Genomic DNA, 20,334 nt, shown 5'->3' on the forward strand with positions numbered 1-20,334 from the left:
GTTCTTCTGCTTCAGTTATTCTGCTGTTGATTCCTTCTAGTGTATATTTCATTTTAGTTATTGTATTGTTCATCTCTGTTTGTTTGTTCTTTCATTCTTCTAGATCTTTGTTAAACATTTCTTGCATCTTCTGAATCTTTTCTCCATTCTTTTTCCGATGTCCTGGATCATCTTCACTATAATAATTCTGAATTCTTTTTCTGGAAGATTGCCCATTTCCATTTCATTTAGTTGTTTTTCTGGGGTTTTATCTTGTTCCTTTATCTGGTACATAGCCCTCTGCCTTTTCATTTTGTCTGTCTTTCTGTGAATGTGGTTTTTGTTCCACAGGGTGCGGGATTATAGCTCTTCTTGCTTCTGCTGTCCAAGTTTTAGCATATGATTTTAAATAATTTTATATTTTTCTATAAATATATTAATTAAATTATAAACAACGATATATTTACTAAGAAAAGGATAATGAATATTAATATTAATTTTATTGCCATGAAAATTTAGCTATATGTGCTCATTAAAGTAGCCTTTATAGATCTTTTACTGCTGAAAAGATCCTATGAGGAGGAAGAAAGAATCCATTCAGAGCAAGAAAAAGAAGAAATAATAATTTTTTACATAGTGTTTTTCTCCATAATTAATGCTATTTAAGTAACCTAACTTTACTATTAAACTCCACACCAAATCAGAATGCATAGAAAAAAGAGTGGTATATGTACATTCATATTATTTATTACAATAATATCTTCCTGCAAAATACTTACATAATTGGCTCCAAGCACAAGTTATAAAATTATCATTTAAGTCAATACAAAGTTATAAATAAATCATTGTATGGAAATAACGTGAACATATTTTATGATTTTTATCGTATAGATTAAGGATCAATGAACTTTTTTTGTAAAGGATTAGATACTTATTATTTTGGGGCTTAGAGACCACATACAATCTCGGTCACGTAGTCAGTTAAAACATGTAAAGGGGCTTCCCTGGTGGCGCAGTGGTTGAGAGTCTGCCTGCTAATGCAGGGGACACGGGTTTGAGCCCTGTTCTGGGAGGATCCCACATGCCACGGAGCAACTAGGCCCGTGAGCCACAACTACTGAGCCTGCACTTCTGGGGCCTGTGCTCCGCAACAAGAGAGGCCGCCACAGTGAGAGGCCCGTGCACTGCGATGAAGAGTGGCCCCCACTTGCCACAACTAGAGATAGCCCTCGCACAGAAATGAAGACCCAACACAGCAAAAATAAATAAAATAAATTAATAAACTCCTACCCCCAAAACAAACAAACAAACAAAAAACATGTAAAAACATTCTTGTCTTGAGGTCTGTACATAAACAGATGGATTTGGCCCACAGGCCATATCTTGCTGATCCTTGTTATAGATCACTGGTAACCATAACTATATCATAAAAATGCTAGCAGAGTTATTTTAAAAGTTCAAATCTTTTATTTTTATAATGGCCAGAATATGTCCTCCCCCCGAAAAAAGTTCTGTTTCTTTTCAGTATCACCCATATGGATGCCAAGGGTGCAAGTCAGGACTCAGTTCTCATCAATATGAAGGAGAGCGGCTTTCCCTTTTCTACCCCCTCCTGACTACTCACTCAAACCCACTTACTCCTCAAGGATGAGGTCCTTACTATAGTTACTTTAAAGTTAAACTCAGCCACCCAGAAATGAGTATGCTCTAGACAATGCTTTATTATATCAATATAGTAATCATAAGAATATAGAATAAGTCCTTCAAAATGGGCTGTGTCTTGTAAAACATGCAGAATGTCTTTAAAGGTAAGATAAAGAGCTATCCTATAAAAAAGGCCTATGTTTTCCCTTTCTGGAATTTCTTCTTTCCATCCCTGAAAATGCAATTCAGACCAGCCACGAGTATACAGACACATTTGTATGAAGACGATGTGGATATTTTCAAGATAAAACAGTTCTGTTAATGTCACTGCATGTCATTTGAGTATATATATATATATATATATATATATGCCTGCCAACCTCTTAGAATTTTAAAATCAAGTAATTTCTGATTTCATCCATGTATTTATTAGAAGGCTATGGTAAAACTCAATATCTTCAGAGAAATAAACTTTTTTTTTTCCTAGATCTAAGGAATTTCGGTGGTTGAGGAAATTTCAAGCTGGAGCTATTACAGTTTAAATCCACTTTTTTAAAAAAATTTATTTTATTTACTTATTTTTACTTTTTTGGTAAAAATAAGTAAATTTGCTTATTTTTGGCTGTGTTGGGTCTTTGTTGCTGTGTGCGGGCTTTCTCTAGTTGTGGCGAGCGGGGGCTACTCTTCCTTGTGGTGTGTGGACTTCTCATTGCAGTGGCTTCTCTTGTTGCGGAGCACGGGTTCTAGGCATGCAGGCTTCAGTGGTTGTGGCACAGGCTCAGTATTTGTGGCTTGCGGGCTCTAGAGTGCAGGCTCAGTAGTTGTGGCACATGGGCTTAGTTGCTCTGCAGCATGTGGGATCTTCCCGGACCAGGGCTTGAACCTGTGTCCCCTGCATTTGCAGGCAGATTCTTAACCACTGCACCACCAGGGAAGCCCTAAATCCATTTTTTTTCTTGAAGTAGAGTATATTATAGAGAATGACTGAGCTTCAAAACAGTTCCTTTAGGTTTTTATGTTTCTTATAGAGTCCAAGATGTATAGATTCTAAAAGCACCTTCTTAAAAATAATTAGATTACTCTCTTGCACTCTGGACAAAGTGCAAACTTCTAAACATGGTTTGTACCTTCCAGCCCAGCCTCTTGCTTCTCTCTCTTCTCTGCTCCTGCCACTGTGCATCTTGCATTCCACACAGCAGCCACTCTGACTGCCTCTCAGTTTCCGCTGTGTGCTGGGACCTCTTCACCTCCAGCCTTGGCACATGGAGGTCCCACTACCATGGACTCACCTCCTCTCTGCCAACTCCTCTTCCTTATCTGGCCTCTGCTTAGTCCTCAGGTCTCTGCTTAGATGTCATTTCTCTCATGTAGTCTATCCTGACCAGTCCAGAAGGCCAGGTTACGTGAACTTTCTGTCTCTGCCATCACTGGTTTGTTCTTTAACAGAACATTCTTAACACTTTATATTATGATTAAAGTTCAGTGGTTGGTGTCCTTCTTTAGATGGCAGTCTCAGCAAGGTCATGGTGAATCTTCTTAATGACAGTAAACCTAATACCTAATACAGTGCCTGAGCCAGTACGTGCTCAGAGAATATTAATTGAATGTTGCTGGGTCAAGAACGACTCCTATCTGATGTTCTTGTCCACCACAACATGGAGAAGATGATGCTACTGACCCACCAACCAAAGGGCATAATCTGGAATAACCTTATTCCCCAGGAACACTTGAGGCCATAAGAACTGAAGTGGTGAAAGAGTTGGGCATAAAGCATGGTCCTCCTTTGTACAGAAAGTAACGATACTCGGTGACCGAATTCATGACCCTAACTAAACTTATTATTCTTAAGCTCTAAATAACTGAAATAGGGTAATAGAGACTTTGTCAAATGACCAAAAAGGATATAAACACAACTCAGAAAACAACGGACCTCTCTCTGATTTTGATAATTTAAGTTTACAAGATGTGCTCCTTCTAATCTGGAGATGCAGGGAGAATAATCCAGCAGACCAGACCCTGCTCCCCTGCCCAGCACTCGTTGCTCAGCAAAACACCCACGGATTGGGGAGTTCCTCTTTGAACAAACATTTGATTTGGTCCAGAGTATTTCTCAGCTTGTACATTTTGCCCTCTCTCCCTTCAAGGTTGTTCTTGATATTGATGTCCTTGTCCCTCATTTTTCTATATTGAAGTTTAGTTGATTTACAATATTGTGTTAGTTTCAGGGGGACAGCAAAGTGATTCAGTTATATATATATATTTTTTTTTCAGACTATTTTCCATTATAGGTTATTACAAGATACTATATATCTGTATATCTTGTGCTATACAGTAAATCCTTGTTACTTACCTATTTTATGTATAGTAGTTTGTATCTGTTAATGCCGTACCCGTAACTTATCCATCCCCCACCCCCTTTCCCCTTTGGTAACCATAGTTTGTTTTCTACGTCTGTGAGTCTGTTTCTGTTTTGTATATATTGATACATTCTTTTGTATTATTTTTAGATTCCACATATAAGTGATATCATATAATATTTATCTTTCTCTGACCTACTTCACTTAGTATGATATTCACTAGGTCCATCCATGTGGCTGCAAATGGCAATATTTCTTTTTTTATGACTAATAATATTCCATTGTATATATGTACCACATCTTCCTAAGTCTGTTGATGGGCACTTGGGTTGTTTCCATGTCTTGCCTACTGTAAATAGTGTTGCTGTGAACATTGGGGTTCATGTATCTTTTCAAATTAGAGTTTTCATCTTTTCCAGATACATGCCTAGGAGTGGGATTGCTGAATCATATGGTAGTTCTATTTTTAGTTTTTTAAGGAACCTCCATACTGTTTTCCATAGTGGCTGCACCAATTTACATTCCCACCAACAGTGCACGAGGGTTCCCTTTTCTCCACACCCTCTCCAGCAGTTATTATCTATAGACATTTTGATGATGGTCATTCTGACTAGTGTGAGGTGATACCTCATTGTGGTTTTGATTTGAATTTCTCTAATAATTAGAGATGTTGAGCATCTTTTCACGTGCCTGTTGGCCATCTGTATGTCTTCTTTGGAGAAATGTATTATTAGGTCTTCTGCCCATTTTTTGACATTGAGTTGTATGAGTTGTTTGTGTATTTTGGCTATTAACCCTTTGTCGATCGTGTCGTTTGCAAATATTTTCTCCCATTCCGTAGATTGCCTTTTTGTTTTGTTGGTGGTTTCCTTTGCTTGCAAAAGCTTTCAAGTTTGATTAAATCTCACCTATTTATTTTTGCTTTTATTTCGTTTGCCTTGGGAGTCCCTGTCCCCTGCCTTAAACGTGGTCTTTTATTTCTGTTTATGATCTTCCACTATCACCTTCTTGCTTCAAGCTTCACTTCTGCCTTATATTGGTCACTGTCAAACCACACTGGCCTCCACATTCCCAGGTCTGAGACCTCTCGTTGCTGCTATTCCCATGGCCATTATCAATGCTTCTGGCTGACTCAAGGTCTCAGGATGTGGCTTTCAAATACCAGCGCTCCCAGGAGGATTTGGGACATTGGGGTATGGGGGTGGACTCAGTAGGAACAGGGAATGTTAACCTATTACTATTTCTCTGGCATACATGAATATAGCAGAACTAGAGAGTTTAGGAAAATGGCCACAGAGCAGGTGTAATTTTCCTAAGGCTACAGACTAATGTAGAAATAGAAAATCACTCAGCTCCATCCCAGCACCCTCAGCTCACCAGTGCATTCTCCTTTATGGAGCTGGATGAAGACTTCTGCAAGGGGTGTTTGCCAGGGCCAGCCTACCGCAAAGTATTGCTGAGTCTTCAGGACAATAGAGGAAATTCTTAAACTAAAAGCATCAGTGCTTTTGCTGTATTTACACTGATATTACATGTGCAAATGCCCAGCAGTCCATGGCTGCTCTCTTACCTTGTGTAATTGGTAATACTGCAAGGCACCGATTCCACCTTGCTCCTCTGCAGTCCAGAGCACCAAACGCAGAGTCCTCTTTGGACGCAGCCCTGGGAAAAATAATAAAATAAAACAAGTGATTCTTCAGTTGTTTTTGAATTTTTGAAAAATGGCAGGGCCTCTTATCTGCATTCTGGAGGCAGGAGGCAATCAGAGGTGTGCACGTTCATCTCCTGCTGGTGTGGCTGCTTGATTTAGGGTGTGGCTGACACAACAAAGGAGTACCCTCAGGGCTGATCTCCAGGGCAGGTTAATGAAGAAAGGGGTTGTGATAAATGCGGTCTGCCAGCCAGGAATTGAGAGCCTCTATTCATATCCTTAACTGGACAACCTGCCCAGTAGGACCCAATGGATAGCCAAGTTCATTGGGATATTAGATTGCATCCAGAAGATGCAGCTAGGCTCTAGACAGATCACGAGGCCTTCCAATGATTAACTGAAACCCAATCATTTGCCTCTACTTCAAGACAAGGTGTGTCGGGAGTTGCTTCTTAGTCCAAATCCACAAGTATAGCTGCCCATGCTGTCCTTAGTAATGTAAGGACTGTGAAGCAGATGCAATGTTTATGTTTACTCAGGGTCATGTTCCCCTCCTTCTTGGAAATATAAGGTCATTCACTTAAGGTCAATGAAAATGACTTGAATGAGAATGACACTTTATTCATCTCATTACCGCACAAACAGCTTGGTGGCAATTTCATTGACTTGGGAAATACAAACTTGTATCCTGCGTTATTAAAGCTACTAGCAGATCTGGCGTATCTAGAACCATTTTTTTTTTTTTTTTTTTTTTTTTTGCGGTACGAGGGCCTCTCACTGTCGTGGCCTCTCCCGCTGCGGAGCGCAGGCTCCGGACGCGCAGGCTCAGCGGCCATGGCTCACTGGCCCAGCCGCTCTGCGGCATGTGGGATCCTCCCGGACCGGGGCACGAACCCACGTCCCCTGCATCAGCAGGCGGACTCTCAACCACTGCGCCACCAGGGAAGCCCTAGAACCATTTTTGAGTGACTGTGTCCGCTCCGTAAAAGCTCACTACAATGGTCAAACAGTATGCTAAAAGTTCCACTTTTTGACCAAGAATTAAAACTCATTTCTGATTTGGACCTGATGATGTGGTTTCTGAGAAATAACAAAGGCAGAAACATGTGAAGCTGGGCTTAAATCTTATTAATAAGATCTGTCCTCTTGCCTCACTGCAGGGAAACCATAGGGAAGGACTTTGAATGGCTCCGAGATGGACACACTATAGACGTCGAGTATAACCAACTGCTACCACCCAGGCACGTGGCCTTCTTCAAGGGAGCCGGCGGGTCGACTTCAGCCTGGATGATAAATGCTCCTGGGAAATGGAGCTCTGTCCTGCCTCCTCTGGACACCAACAAGTATTCTGCTTTCACAAGTCTAGTGCCAAGGCATTGAAAAGGAGCTACGTTTCTCACTAAATTGAATATTGTGAAGCTACTTTACACTTGAGCATTTTAACATAATTAAAAGAGCGCAGGTTTAGGGGGCAGGCTGACCTGAGTTCCAGTTAAAGCCTAGACAAGCAATGTCCACATCCAATTGTTCAGCAAATCCTATTGGTGTTTTCTTCTAAGTCCATCTAGAATCCAACTTTTCACCTCTGCTACCACGCCGGTTCAAGTCCCAACTTCTTTTGCCTGGACTGTTGCAAAACAGTCCTCCTAACTGGTCTCCCTGACTCAGCCTGTGCCCCTCTACAGCTGATGGTCTGCACTGCAGTCAGCAAGACTCCTGTAAAACTTATACCAGAGCATGTCATTTCTCTGTTCAAAACCTCCAAGAGCCATACTGTAAGCTTCTCAACGGCAGGTATTTAAGCTTTGTGATTCAGTGTGATGCCCCCAATGCCCAGACTGTTTGGCACATATTAGGTGCCCAAGAAATAGGTTTTGAATGAATAAGTTAATCCAAAGTGTGGTGCCTCACTAGTGAAATTCAAAGCCCTCTACCACTGTCTCAACCTCATTTCCTAAAACTTTCCTGCTAGCTCATTTCCAGGCAAAATGTTGTAGTTGAAAAAGGCGGACAGATCTGGTGAGCCCTGCTATTAATAGGCACTAGCTGTGTAACCACTGGGAAATAGATCTACCTGAACTTCAGCTTCCTTATCTAAAGAGTGGAGGGAATATTACATGCTCATAACATAACAACTTCCCCGGGTGGTTGTGAGGATGAAATGAGGTGTGATGAAGACAATCTGTGTCTGCCATGCAACAGACATTCAACGAATGAATTATAAAACTACATAATGGATAGCCAGGCACAGAGCACACACTTTTACCCATAGAGAGAAGGGGCGTCTAAATACTCAGGACAATCTTCCAAAGTCATCTGAGCCCCTGCTAAAGAAGAATCGTGAAGTACCCACTGCCTGCTGCAGAGTCAAACCACCGACTCACACTGATAGCACAAACTTAAACTGCTGTTGGATTAAGAAATATAATCAGTCTCTATCTAAAGACCATAGTCACTGGCTCCTCTAACAGAAATGTGCTTAGTGTCAATTTAAATCAAATGACATTTTGCTTGCAACATAGAAAAAAAATAAAAAAAGATCAAGTGCTGCAAATGAAAATTCTGAACATGTTTTTAGGTCCGTAAAGAAGGGGAAAAAACGTTCTGTTTACATATCTCCTCATTTACCAGCAAAACAGTACCAAGTTATTAAAATGATGGAATTCTCTAATTAAGGATCAAGGGACAGTTAGCACAAGTTAGAGAAAAATCAATTTTTAAAAGCAAATGCCCTGAATATCCCCATAGATTTGGTGTTCTACTTGCAAATCATTACCGTACAGGATTAGTCTCCTTCACATTTCAATCAGCTAGATAACCAATGATGTTATATTAAGATAACAAAAAAGTAATCGGTTTGAAGTGAAGAATGCTAAGGCCTCCAAACAACAACAGCATAGCTGGTGCATGGCTGGCCCTCAGGAGACAGAGCCACCTCCCAGCCCTGGAGAAGTTCAGTCCCCATTCAACTCCAAGGCCCAAACAGAAGAGGCTAGGAAACCAGTGGTTAAGCAAATACCTGACTGAGCTGCGAAGTCTCTTTTCCACTCTGACATTCTGATTGTCCCTAGAACCTAAGAGAAATGCATGGGACTTCATTCAGTACTAGACCCTGACTTTAGTGTGGACTTGGAGCCCCCAGGCCACCTGAGTCCACAGACAGGCAGCATGGGGCACAGAAAGGTGTTGGCTGTGGAATCTCAATAAACATTGTTTGATTCCCTGCTCTGCCACCTCTGGCTCTTTGACTTTAGATGAGTTGCCCAATCTCTCTGAGCCTCAGTTTCCTCATCTACACCATAAGGAAAAGGGGAATGACCTCATGACTTTGTTAAGAACATTAAATGAGACCAGGCAAATATATAGGAAGCACAGTTCCTGGCACATAGTAGGCTTTCAAGAATTGTCTGTTAGCTTCACTCTACATCACTCCACTTCAGTCTGTGCCAATGATTTCCCGGGAAAGCCTGTGAGAGAACTAGGAAGGAGGCATCTTCCTCATTCTTCTTCCCTAGGAACCGTAGAACATCTTTGTTTATACATAATGCATACGCAGCCAAGGGAGAAACACAAATTTCACCTAGCTCATAGAAAAACACATAACCTCTTTCAGCACGGAGTAGGCCCTCATTCCAACATAGAGCATATCCAAATCCAAATAAACAGAAATTGTTTCCTCACTTTAAAAATTGAAGGCCAATCAGAATTTTTAGTTTCTGGATAAAGTAAAAAAGCTTAATAAATCTGAAAACTGAATAAAGTTGACACAAAGATGTCTGCATTTATCATTTTAAAATAATAGAATGTATGGTGTATCTCAAATCCAAACTGGTTTCAAAGCTAGGCATTTTAAGTATATAAAGTAACAAAAATAACAACAACAGCAATAATAAAACAGTAATAATGACAGCAACACAACAAAGTGATACAAGGTCAAATGCAGGGATCTCATCTTGTAGTGAAACTAGGGCACATGAATAGCTCCACAGTAATCCTAGCTCACAGCTGTGGCCCTGGCTCAGTGGTTTACAGCACCAGCCTAAGGCAAGCACATGAAGTAAACCTTGGAATTGGAGGTGAGAGGGAAGACCCCGGCTGAGCTGGCTAGAAGTCAGGTCTCATTGAGGTTTTGTGAGAAGATAGGCAATTAGTTCCCCCATAAATGTAAGGAAACTGCCCAGAGATCTCTTGGCCTCCTGGAATTTTTATTAAGAACTTCAGATAGCACAACAAACTTTGATGGCATTACAGTTTTTCTCTAAAACAACGTAAACTACAGATAATATGTCAGAGTCTTGTCTTTGTTTATGAAATAAGACACATGCATTTCACTTTCATTTTACTGAGGAGAGTAATAATGCTATTGGGAAAATAGTGCCTATGAGAAAAGGTGAAAACAATCTGGCTGGAGTTTATTTTCTGTTATTATCAAATTTAAAGATAAGTAGTCTGAGAGTTAAAGCAATAAATTGAAAAGGTCAACTGACTGTCCTGCACTTGCGCTAAGAGTGGGCCAAAATAAAATAAACTTAGATTAATCCAGCCGTGTAGATAGATTTCCCAAATCATGAATTCTAAAGAACACTGTTTGTTAACAAAGTGTAATAACTCAAATGCCTGTTTACTACTCCGTTTCAGTACTGCCAGAACTATGTATAAGTACTCTTCTCCGTGCTGACACCAATTTCGTAGAGAAAACACAATTTTCTCTTACAGTAAATATACTCAGTTTCCACATATATGCGCTAGCTCATAAATACACTTGTTGTCCAGCTCTCCTTTATCAACAATTCAAAAGAGCGCCGCATTTAGAGATGTCTAATACTGCAATAAACTTGACTAGTATAAGTGCAGTATCTGAATTAAAGAATAAATCATGACATATTTGTATATAAACTGAATGAGATGAGGCAGTAAGCATAGTGGTTAAGCATACAGGTTTTGGGGTTGAGACCTATTTCCACCTTGGACAAGTTACATAATTCATTATATAATATATAAGCACATTATCACTGATTTTTTTAAAACAGGGGGCATGGTTACACAACGATTCATTATTTTAGTGAAGTAAGTTACAACTACTACTCTTTATAGGCAGGAACAGAAAATCACTTGGAGGAAGATCTTTTGTTCTTGGAAGAATCACTTGTATCTTTCTTAGCCATGTAAATATAAAGCAATTAGACAGTTTTGGGGGGCACTGGGGCAGGGCAACAAGCTTTTTAAAACTCCATCTTGCTAGCTGCTTCCCCTTGAGCTATCTGGAGGAACAACCTGGACACTGGGCAGGGGATAAATCAGAGTGTAAGAGGAGCCCAGGGGGGCTTCCCTGGTGGTGCAGTGGTTGAGAGTCCGCCTGCCGATGCAGGGGACACGGGTTCGTGCCCCGGTCCGGGAGGATCCCACATGCCACGGAGCGGCTGGGCCCGTGAGCCATGGCCGCTGAGCCTGCGCGTCCGGAGCCTGTGCTCCGCAACAGGAGAGGCCACAACAGTGAGAGGCCCGCATACCGTAAAAAAACAAAAAACAAACAAACAAACAATAAAAGGGGAGCCCAGGGTCTTCTGGGAGGAAAGCCCAGTGTCCTCACCCCTGCTTCCTTGGACAGAGGACTGGGGATGAGAGAAATGTTGGGTCAGAGTGACAATGACTAAAGTCCCGGGGCAGGGAAGGTCCTGGAAACCACTAAAATAAAGTGATCTTGAAGGATGGGGTCTGGGTTATTGACCTGGGCTCAACACAGTGGCCTGAGATTCAGGGGAAGGGCTAATTGTAGTCCAGCATGTGGCCAAGTCCAGAAGCTCCTTCAGATCCAGCAACCCTAACAGAGGTTACAATTTAGAGAACTGAGGATGGGAATATCAACAGAGTTGTAACCTTGCTCCCCAAAATGGGCACCACTGTAACTTAGGGCTGCAAGCAGTGCCGTGCAGCAGCCAGAAGGAGTAGTAGTCACAGGTGGATCCAGCCACAGGTTTCTGGAGGAGGACTGACCCATTTGCCCTGAGTTAAGTCCCAGAGACCTCAGGAGGAGATAACAGACTTCCTGCTAATAAGGCCTGTAGAGGCTTGGATGATTCACTATAAAGGAGACTGAAGGATGTGATCATATTTATAACCTGTGTTTGTGGAGCAGGTCGTAACAGTTATAATTTCCATAATTCAAAGTGAACAGTCCTACCTCATTATAATGATTAGGATTCTATTAGCCAGGAAAATCACTATTAATCATTGCCGAAGTAGAAATGCTGTGACTACCATGGGTGTGAAGGCCATTTCTGGCCCTAGCCCAGTTTTCCACCCTTATCATCCTGCTTCTACCTCTCATCCTAAGCTCCAGCCACATCACATTTCCTACCAGTCCCTGACCTGAGATGCCATGATATCTCAGATTTCTGGTCCTTTGTAGATGCTCTTCTTCCTACCTAGAATGTCCCTTCAACTTTTCCATCTGGCAAACTCCTATTCATTCGACAAAGCCCATCACTAACATTACTTTATCTGGGAAGGCTCCCCTAACTCTAGGGAAAAGTTGGTTGTTCCTTTCTCAGTGTTCTTCTAGATCTTCACATGGATCTCTCTGTTCATTTTCAACCACATTTACACATTGATCTCCCCACTAGACCACTAATTTTCTGAGACACTCGTTTCTCTTTTTCATAACCCTGGTCCAGTACCTGATGTGTAACAAGTGCTGAAAAACTGTTTATTGACTGACTGGATGAATGAATGAGTGAATAAATATATTTACATAAGTATAAATACAGCTACTACCTTTTCGGAGAGTGGCATGGACATATATACACTACCAAATGTAAAACAGATAGCTAGTGGGAAGCAGCCACATAGCACAGGGAGATCAGCTCGGTGCTTTGTGACCACCTAGAGGGGTGGGATAGGGAGGGTGGGAGGGAGACGCAAGAGGGAGCGGATATGGGGATATATGTATATGTATAGCTGATTCACTTTGTTATACAGCAGAAACTAACACAACGATGTAAAGCAATTATACTTCAATAAAGATGTTATGAAAAATAAATAAAGCATACTAGTGACTCTTCAGTTCAGAAAGTTAAGATACGCTCTTTTTGTGAAACCAAAGCCCAGTGGCCTAGTTAATTAGATGTGCTTCAACTTCTACATGTGCTTCAGTCGTTAATACATTTACCTACTTTTGTAGCACAGACGGATCTAGTCAAAATTATTACATCAATAGCTCTTGTTGATCAAGTCATTAAATAAATATAGTATGGTCACAGAAATCTTTCCAACAGCTAATTGTATTAAATTATAGGTATCTGCGTTTTGAGCTCTGACATTTCTCTTTAATTTTTTACTTCAATATTTTTTCTGATTATAAAACAATATATCCTTTAAAAAACGGAAAACCATAAAAAAATTAGAAAACAAAAACAACCTATAAGCGTATTTTAGTTCCTTATAATTTTTGTATGCATGCATTTGTATACATATATAAAGACTGATTTTTATACATAACTTTATACTACATTTTCCACTTAAAAATCATGGCATATGTGGCCTCTATCTATAATAATAATCAATAATCTTTAAGAAAGTGATTCTAAATTTTTTTATCTATTCTCTTATTGTTGGATATTTCAGGTTTTTATCCTTAGGGCAAGTTCTTAAAAGTAGAAATAATGAGTCTAAATAGTATAAACATTTTTAAGGCTCTTGAAACATGTCACCAATGCCTTAAAAAAAGCTTATCAATATATATTCCCACCAGCAGAGTATGAGAATATTCACTTCTACTTAATGTGGAACTTTTAATCTTATCTCCTTAATTTTTATGTCTGTCAATACATTATATTTATTTTTCGATACTACATTCTACTCATTTTCAGCCAAAATGATTACACCACACACATGCACACTTAATCTGTAGTCTAGTTTAACTTGACTGAGACAAATGTTAAGTTTGTATCTGATGCTTGACTAGAGTTAAAATATGTGAATTTGTTTTTCTTATTTAAAATGCCTGATAGTAGGGCTCTTTCAGTAATATATTTCTAAGATAATGTCAGTATGTAGGCTCACAAGCTTGATCTAGCTGGAATTTTAAAACATATTATTTCTTTTTCCCTATCGTTATTTAGAGTGTTTTTATCTGCGAGGGGGTAATAGAGAAGCCTGCTTAATGATAGATTTGACCTCTGAATCACACTTCCGTTAAGAGTTCTACCTTGCAAAAACATCAAGTGGGGAAGTTAAACAAATACTGCAATTTTTAAGAAATGATGATAAATCAAGACCTCTCTTGCAAATTCACATTCACCAATATGATCCTCTAAATTGCATTTCTTGTGAAGATGGTGCTGTCTGAGGGAGCACAAAAGTGTTTGTACTTGAATCAGAGATTATCAACAAGCAATGCATCTCCAACAAGCAACTGAGGTGAGAACATTTCTGGGATCCCTTTTCAACACCAAACAACAGATGTGAAGCATAGATGTTTTATAATGAAGGCACCATCTTTAAGCTGCTCCTGTTAACCCTTCCAAGTGCTGGGTTTTTTTTTTGTTTTTTTTTTTTGCGGTACCCGGGCCTCTCACTGTTGTGGCCTCTCCCGTTGCGGAGCACAGGCTCCGGACGTGCAGGCTCAGTGGCCATGGCTCACGGGCCCAGCCGCTCCGCGGCATGTGGGATCTTCCCGGACTGGGGCACGAACCCGTGTCCCCTGCATCGGCAGGCGGACTCTCAACCACTGCGCCAGCAGGGAAGCCCCCAAATGCTCTTTCTTAGGGTTACGGTGGAAAGGATGTTATCTACATTTTTAAAGATTTTCCTTGTGTATAAAATGATTTGCAAAGTTATCTAAACTTGTTTTTGACCAATAAATTAATCACAATTTTTATTCTTGGTTCCATTTAAGTTTCAGTTTTCAGACCCCCTCTTCTTTCCATTCCCACTGTGACTACCATTATTTAAGCCCTTTGAATTGCTGCAGTTGCCAACTAACTGCTTCTTCCGATTCTGTACAACTGCTGCCAGATTTATCTCCCTAAAGTACTGCTTTGAATACGTCACTGGCTAAGTGACAATCTTTAATCAGTCATCATCTATAGAAGTACTCTGCCTCTACACTGTTTTGAATATGCATCTCTACCAGTAAGACATTTGATCATGCATCACAGGTACGTATATTTATGAATAAATGACACATATACAATATTGTCAATACATGCCAGAAATATTAGTAAGAAATTAACATTTCTTGTTTTAGATAGAGAATAAACATTTTTCTGTACCCAATGGATGGTCCTACATAGTGCCTGGCTTTTGAGGCCACTAGTTTATAGCACAGGGTCTGTCCTGTTTAGTATGGCATTCGAGGACCTACGCAGACTGGTTCCAATCTGCTCCTCCGACGTGCCTCTTCCACTCTCCTTCCCAAAGCCTCATTTCCAGCCTCTTCATTTTCTTCCTACCTCTGTGCTTTTCCTCCCGCCATTTATTTCCCATCCTCTTTGCCTTTCCTTTTTTTTCTTGATTTACCCATATCCCAACCATCTTTCAAGATCCAGTTCCAATTCCTCCTGCTCCAAGTGGAAGAAGAAAGTCTTCTTCCTCTGAACCTCAAAGTTGCTCTTTTCTGTACTAACCATTTGGCATATTAGTCTTGACTAATGTACTTTCTGCTCTTGATTTCCACACACAGCCCCTGGTAAATCAAAGAACCCTATACATATTTGTTGATGAATGCATTAGCACATCTAATGGAAATTGTTTTCAATTGAAACAAGACAGATATAGATTAGATCTGTAAAAAGAACTTTTGGACAGAGGACATTTTTAAACATTAAATCAGTTATCAGTTACATTTGCCTAAGGGAGAGTAAAGCCTGGAAAGAAAGCTGGGCTTGGACAGGTTTGGAACATGGAAATAGACTGGAATCTTTGAATCTCTGTTAAATCCAGAATATTATAATTGATGACTCTGCAAATACTGAACTCTACCCACAGGGACATGAGATTGACCTGTTCTCTAGAGAAGTTTTTGGCCTTACAGGAGATGTGCTGTTTATCTCAAACATCTTCATTCCTCAATTTTGAAAAGTGTGAACATATTTGTATTCTCCAGATAAAAGAAAACTTAGAGAAGACTCAGGGTATTTACGTGAAATTAATGCTTTGTAATTTATGCACCTCACATTGCCAAGGTAATGGATTATCTGACCCCATGGGCCTTTTTTTTTGCAGTACGCGGGTCTCTCACTGTTGTGGCCTCTCCCGTCGCGGAGTACAGGCTCTGGACGTGCAGGCTCAGCGGCCATGGCTCACGGGCCCAGCCGCTCCGCGGCATGTGGGATCTTCCCGGACCGGGGCACGAACCCGCGTCTCCTGCATCGTCAGGGGGACTGTCAACCACTGCGCCACCAGGGAAGCCCCCCATGGGCCTCTTGCTTTTCCAGGTCATTATGTCACATCTTACATATAAAAGCCATTAGGGTAAGGGAGAAATTTTATATAGTCTGTTAAAGTATTTATAGGCACTTGTAAAAGTTTACTTTAGACTTCAGCAGACTGTCATCTTAGAAAGACTCTCCAAGTTTAACTGTTGCCCTCCGAGGGCCAAGCTTACAAGGCATGTTCAGAGTCTGTGAATACTTCACTTCTGAAATGAAACTAAACCCATGCAGAGTTATGTGCTCAGTGTGGGAAGGAATGTGATGCCTCCATTCTCAGAACTTTTCCCAGGACCCCCTGTCCTCAGACCTTAAAATCAACCTACTAGAGTTCTTTTTCCCTGTGTAGACCGCGACATTTCAACAACATTATTTCCTGTCATGTTCTAAGTTATTGATATTTAATGTGTACATATGACGCTTATTAAAACACATCAGCATGGTCCATCTTTGGAGGTATCAACACAAGCATACGTTTAAGAATTCTATTCCATAAAGGAAGAACGTTCTGTAATAGGAGAAGTGAACATACAAATCAACAAATACTCATTTGGACTAACTGTGCAGAAGTCAAGAAGATTAAATGGCATAGTCAAAGCTACTCGAAATATCAGACTCATTCATTCAACAACTATTCCTGGTCCAGGAGTGAGGGGTTTAGGGCTGAAAAAGACAGTCACGTTCTTTGAAACTTACAATCTAGAAGACAAGGTGAATAAGAAATTCCCGTTATTCTTATCATCGTTGCCATCGCCTTTAATCATAATCATTGTTGTAGGTACTTTGAATTTATCTAAAGAAAACCGATTTTTTAGAAATTAAGTTATCATTGCTCTGGATGGAAAATGAGGTTACACCAGAGAGAGACTTAAGTAGGTTCAAGGGTAAAACTGGGAGATAGGGCAGAAAGGTAATGAAGAAAAGAACTGGAGGAGAGCAGTGATGTAGCAGTAAAAGCAATCACAGCTTCACCAGTGTGATTTTAGAGATGGCCAACATTCGGCACAGGATATGGGGAGAGGGGACCAAGATTTACGGGCACTCAGTACCAGTACCATGCCAGCCACTGTGCCGAGATGTTTCCAGACACTGTATCATATAATTTCAGAAACATGACTTCATTTAAGCCTGCAAAGCAAGTAATAGTGCCTTCCTTTTTTACAAATAATGAAACTGAGAGATACAGAAATTAAGTCACTTGCCCAATACTACACAGTTGGTAAATGGCAGAGCTGGGATTCTAATTTGGGACTGTCTGATGCCCAATCCATGCTCTTGACCACATCCAGCTACTGCCTTCCCAAGCAATAAGCTGCATGGAAAGATCTGACCCATCCTGTGCAACCTCTGCCTTCTTCTGTCTTTTTTTTAGGTGAAACTCTCACATTAGAGAATATATTCTAACAAAGTTGATGTATCTGTCCCATTACTCAGAGGTCCACATTAGTGCCTTCAAATTCCATCTCAAACTGTCCAATTTCAAGAGACAGAGTGGCAAGAATATGGCTATAGACAGTTGGTTGGGTAAATGTGTTTGGTCAGTAGAGTTGAGGACCAGGGGACCAATGCAAAGTAGGACATCTTCTAGGTTGATAGAGATAAGCAATCAGACACTAAGACATGCAGAAGCTGAACAACACTTGAGTATCCAGATTTATAGCAACAGGAATAACCAAAGTCTTGAACTGTTGGGTCCAAAAATCATCACCGACTCAAAATAAGTAGGAGGCCGAGAAAGAGAATACCTTATCTTCTGTGTGGGTTGCTGAAGAGTCACTTGCATTTTGGGGACCTGAGCGCCACAAATATTGAAATGAAATCTAAGATCTAAAAAAGCCTAGCATCCGCTTAGAAAAATTAACAAAATACATTCTCTGCGGACCGAAATCAGAGGGCTTTTCTAAAATTGGAAGATATTACTGTCAAGGTTATTGTGAAAAATCAGCTCCAAATGTAAATATATTAATTTTTGTTGTCAACAATATATCCTATTGGAAAACAAAAACTCACAAGGACATTGCAGGAGCTTTAACTTCTTCTCAGGGAAAAATGATTTTTTAAACAAGATTTCACTGTTTCTGTGAAGAAGATGATACGAGTGGGAGAGTGACAATTGAGTTTAGGAAGATCTGGAGGCAGGGCAAAAAGGTGGTCAAGGAGTGGATTGGTGTAGAGTGATTCCATCATAGTGAAAGTATTTGCAGCTCCACTGCTCCTGTGTTAGAGACAGCTGGCCAGCTGGTGGGGAGGTGAGGCTGCGGGAGAGAGAAGGACAGGATTTACTGGGTATTAACCGCTGTGCCAAACACCATGCTAAGTTCTTTCCAGACATTATCTCACTTAATTTTCCCAGCAATCCTATAGTACCTGGGAGTATTATAATACCCGGGGCTGTTATCCCCAAGTTACAGGTAAGAAACAAAGGCTAAAAGAATGTAAGTGACTTGCACTGTGTTGCAGAGTTGATAAGTGCTAGAGGCTGGATATGAACCCAGTGTCTGGGCCTCCTCAACTAGAAACCCTGATCCAGGCTCCATTAGGTTGAGAACATTCTCTGACATATGAAAGACAAAAATCATTTAGGACAAATACTAAAGGCATAGGGAGACGACAGTGGCCTGAACTTCAATACGATATATGGAGTCATCAGTGTTAGGTCACAGGCATCATCACGGTGGAGAACAAGGCCTGTTTTCAAGTTCTCTATTCACTTCCATTAGGTCCCCACCTTCTAACCCCTCAAGTTTCCAGTGCAACCTTCCTCAGAAAAACAAGGATTGAGATAAATGGAAAGTGTGGGGAAGGAAAGAAGTGGTACAATGGCAGACACAAAGCATAACAGCAAATCAAACACTACCAGCCTGTTGCTTGCAGAAATCACAGAAATTATACAGATCACATTGTGAGCTGCAGGCTTTAAGCCACCACCATCCCTATTCCCCCACTACACGCTACACATGGCGCTCTGAGAAAAGTCCTCACCTTCTATTATAATTTAGCAGGGCCTGATCTCTCACCTGCTTTAATGGATGGATGAACAGATGAATGAATGAAGGAACAAAAGAATAAAAGAAGAGAAGAAAGAAAACTAATCGAGAATTAAGAAAATCCAGAAAGGAAATGACTAGGATATAGTGATATAGACATGATATAGACATTCTCAAGTTCCATTTCAAAAGATAAAAACCAGATGGTAACCCATGTTTCTTTTTATATAGAATAAAGAACATCTTTTTTTTTTTCCCTAGTGGATAAATAATTCCTTAAATTAAAACTGCTGACCATAAACAGCACTGCCACAAATTCAAGATGTGGACACCCTACTCTGTCCCTCCCAGCCCCTTCTGCTAACACCACCCTGGTTGGGGCACCTGTCAGCAAGCCACGCTCCCTCCTAAGACCCTGCATCCATCCTCTATGATAAGGAAAAATCAGATGTGACGTGGAGGAGATAAGGTGGAAAGTGTCTGGACCAAGTAGAAAGAATGCTGGAATTTGTCAAACAGAGACTCCAAGAATCCAGAAATGCAGGTGCCCGTCTGGCCTGGCTCTCTGAGGCCTTGGAAGGCGTGCTGTGGTCGCTAGAAGGCCAGTACAGAGCCTGTGCACACGGGGCGCAAGTGCCCAGGGGCTGATCTGCGGGGGCCGGAGCGGCTGGCTGTGTGAGGCTGCCAGCGTGCGGTGGCTAGGAGGCTTTCACCCTGGACTGTAAAGAGATGTTGTGCACAGGACTGACTGGGATCCAAAGCCAGGGCCACAGCCTAGACCTCAGAGCCGACCAGGTAAGCATGCGAAGAAGTAAATAAGTTACGAGGCTGTAATGTACAGCACAGGGAATAGAGCCAATATTTTATAATAACTCTGCATGCAGTGTATTCTATAAAAACATCAAATTACCACACTGTACACCTGAAATACAAGCCAGGCAGACCTCCATGGTGTCATGCTCACCCTGATGTGGACACGAGAACACTAACTAGAGAGCAGAGACGTCTGCTAACGAGGTAAAGTAAAAAGCGAAAAGAAAGCTAGCATTTATTGAGTGCCTACGATGTGCTCAGGCAGTCCGATAAGCACTTTATGTGCTTCAGTTCCTTTATTTTTTCTCAACTGATCCTCACAGGAACACAAGGATGCAGGTATTATTTTTCCTGTTTCATAGATCAGGAAACTGAGGCTTAGGGAGGTGAAGGAAGCAACTCACTTGTGGTCACATATACAAGAATGGCAGAAGCAGGACTTGAACCCAGGCCCTTCTGATCCCAAAGCCCAT

General features: G+C 40.9%; 1 protein-coding gene across 2 annotated transcripts in view; it reads right to left on the reverse strand.

Annotated features, from left to right (window-relative positions):
- The window catches only part of CPQ (carboxypeptidase Q), a 479,409-nt gene that overhangs the window by 114,085 nt on the left and 344,990 nt on the right, over nucleotides 1-20,334 (reverse strand). For both annotated transcript variants that reach the window (XR_003793513.1, XM_029222597.1), the window contains one exon: nucleotides 5,551-5,642. Coding sequence is in view for 1 of the 2 variants with exons in the window: in XM_029222597.1 (XP_029078430.1) it covers nucleotides 5,551-5,642 (92 nt within the window). In the remaining variant the exon portion in view is untranslated. The remainder of the gene's footprint in view (nucleotides 1-5,550; nucleotides 5,643-20,334) is intronic.

Source organism: Monodon monoceros, unplaced genomic scaffold, assembly GCF_005190385.1.
Source record: "Monodon monoceros isolate NGI ecotype Baffin Bay Population unplaced genomic scaffold, NGI_Narwhal_1 Super_Scaffold_14, whole genome shotgun sequence".
NCBI lineage: Eukaryota > Metazoa > Chordata > Mammalia > Artiodactyla > Monodontidae > Monodon > Monodon monoceros.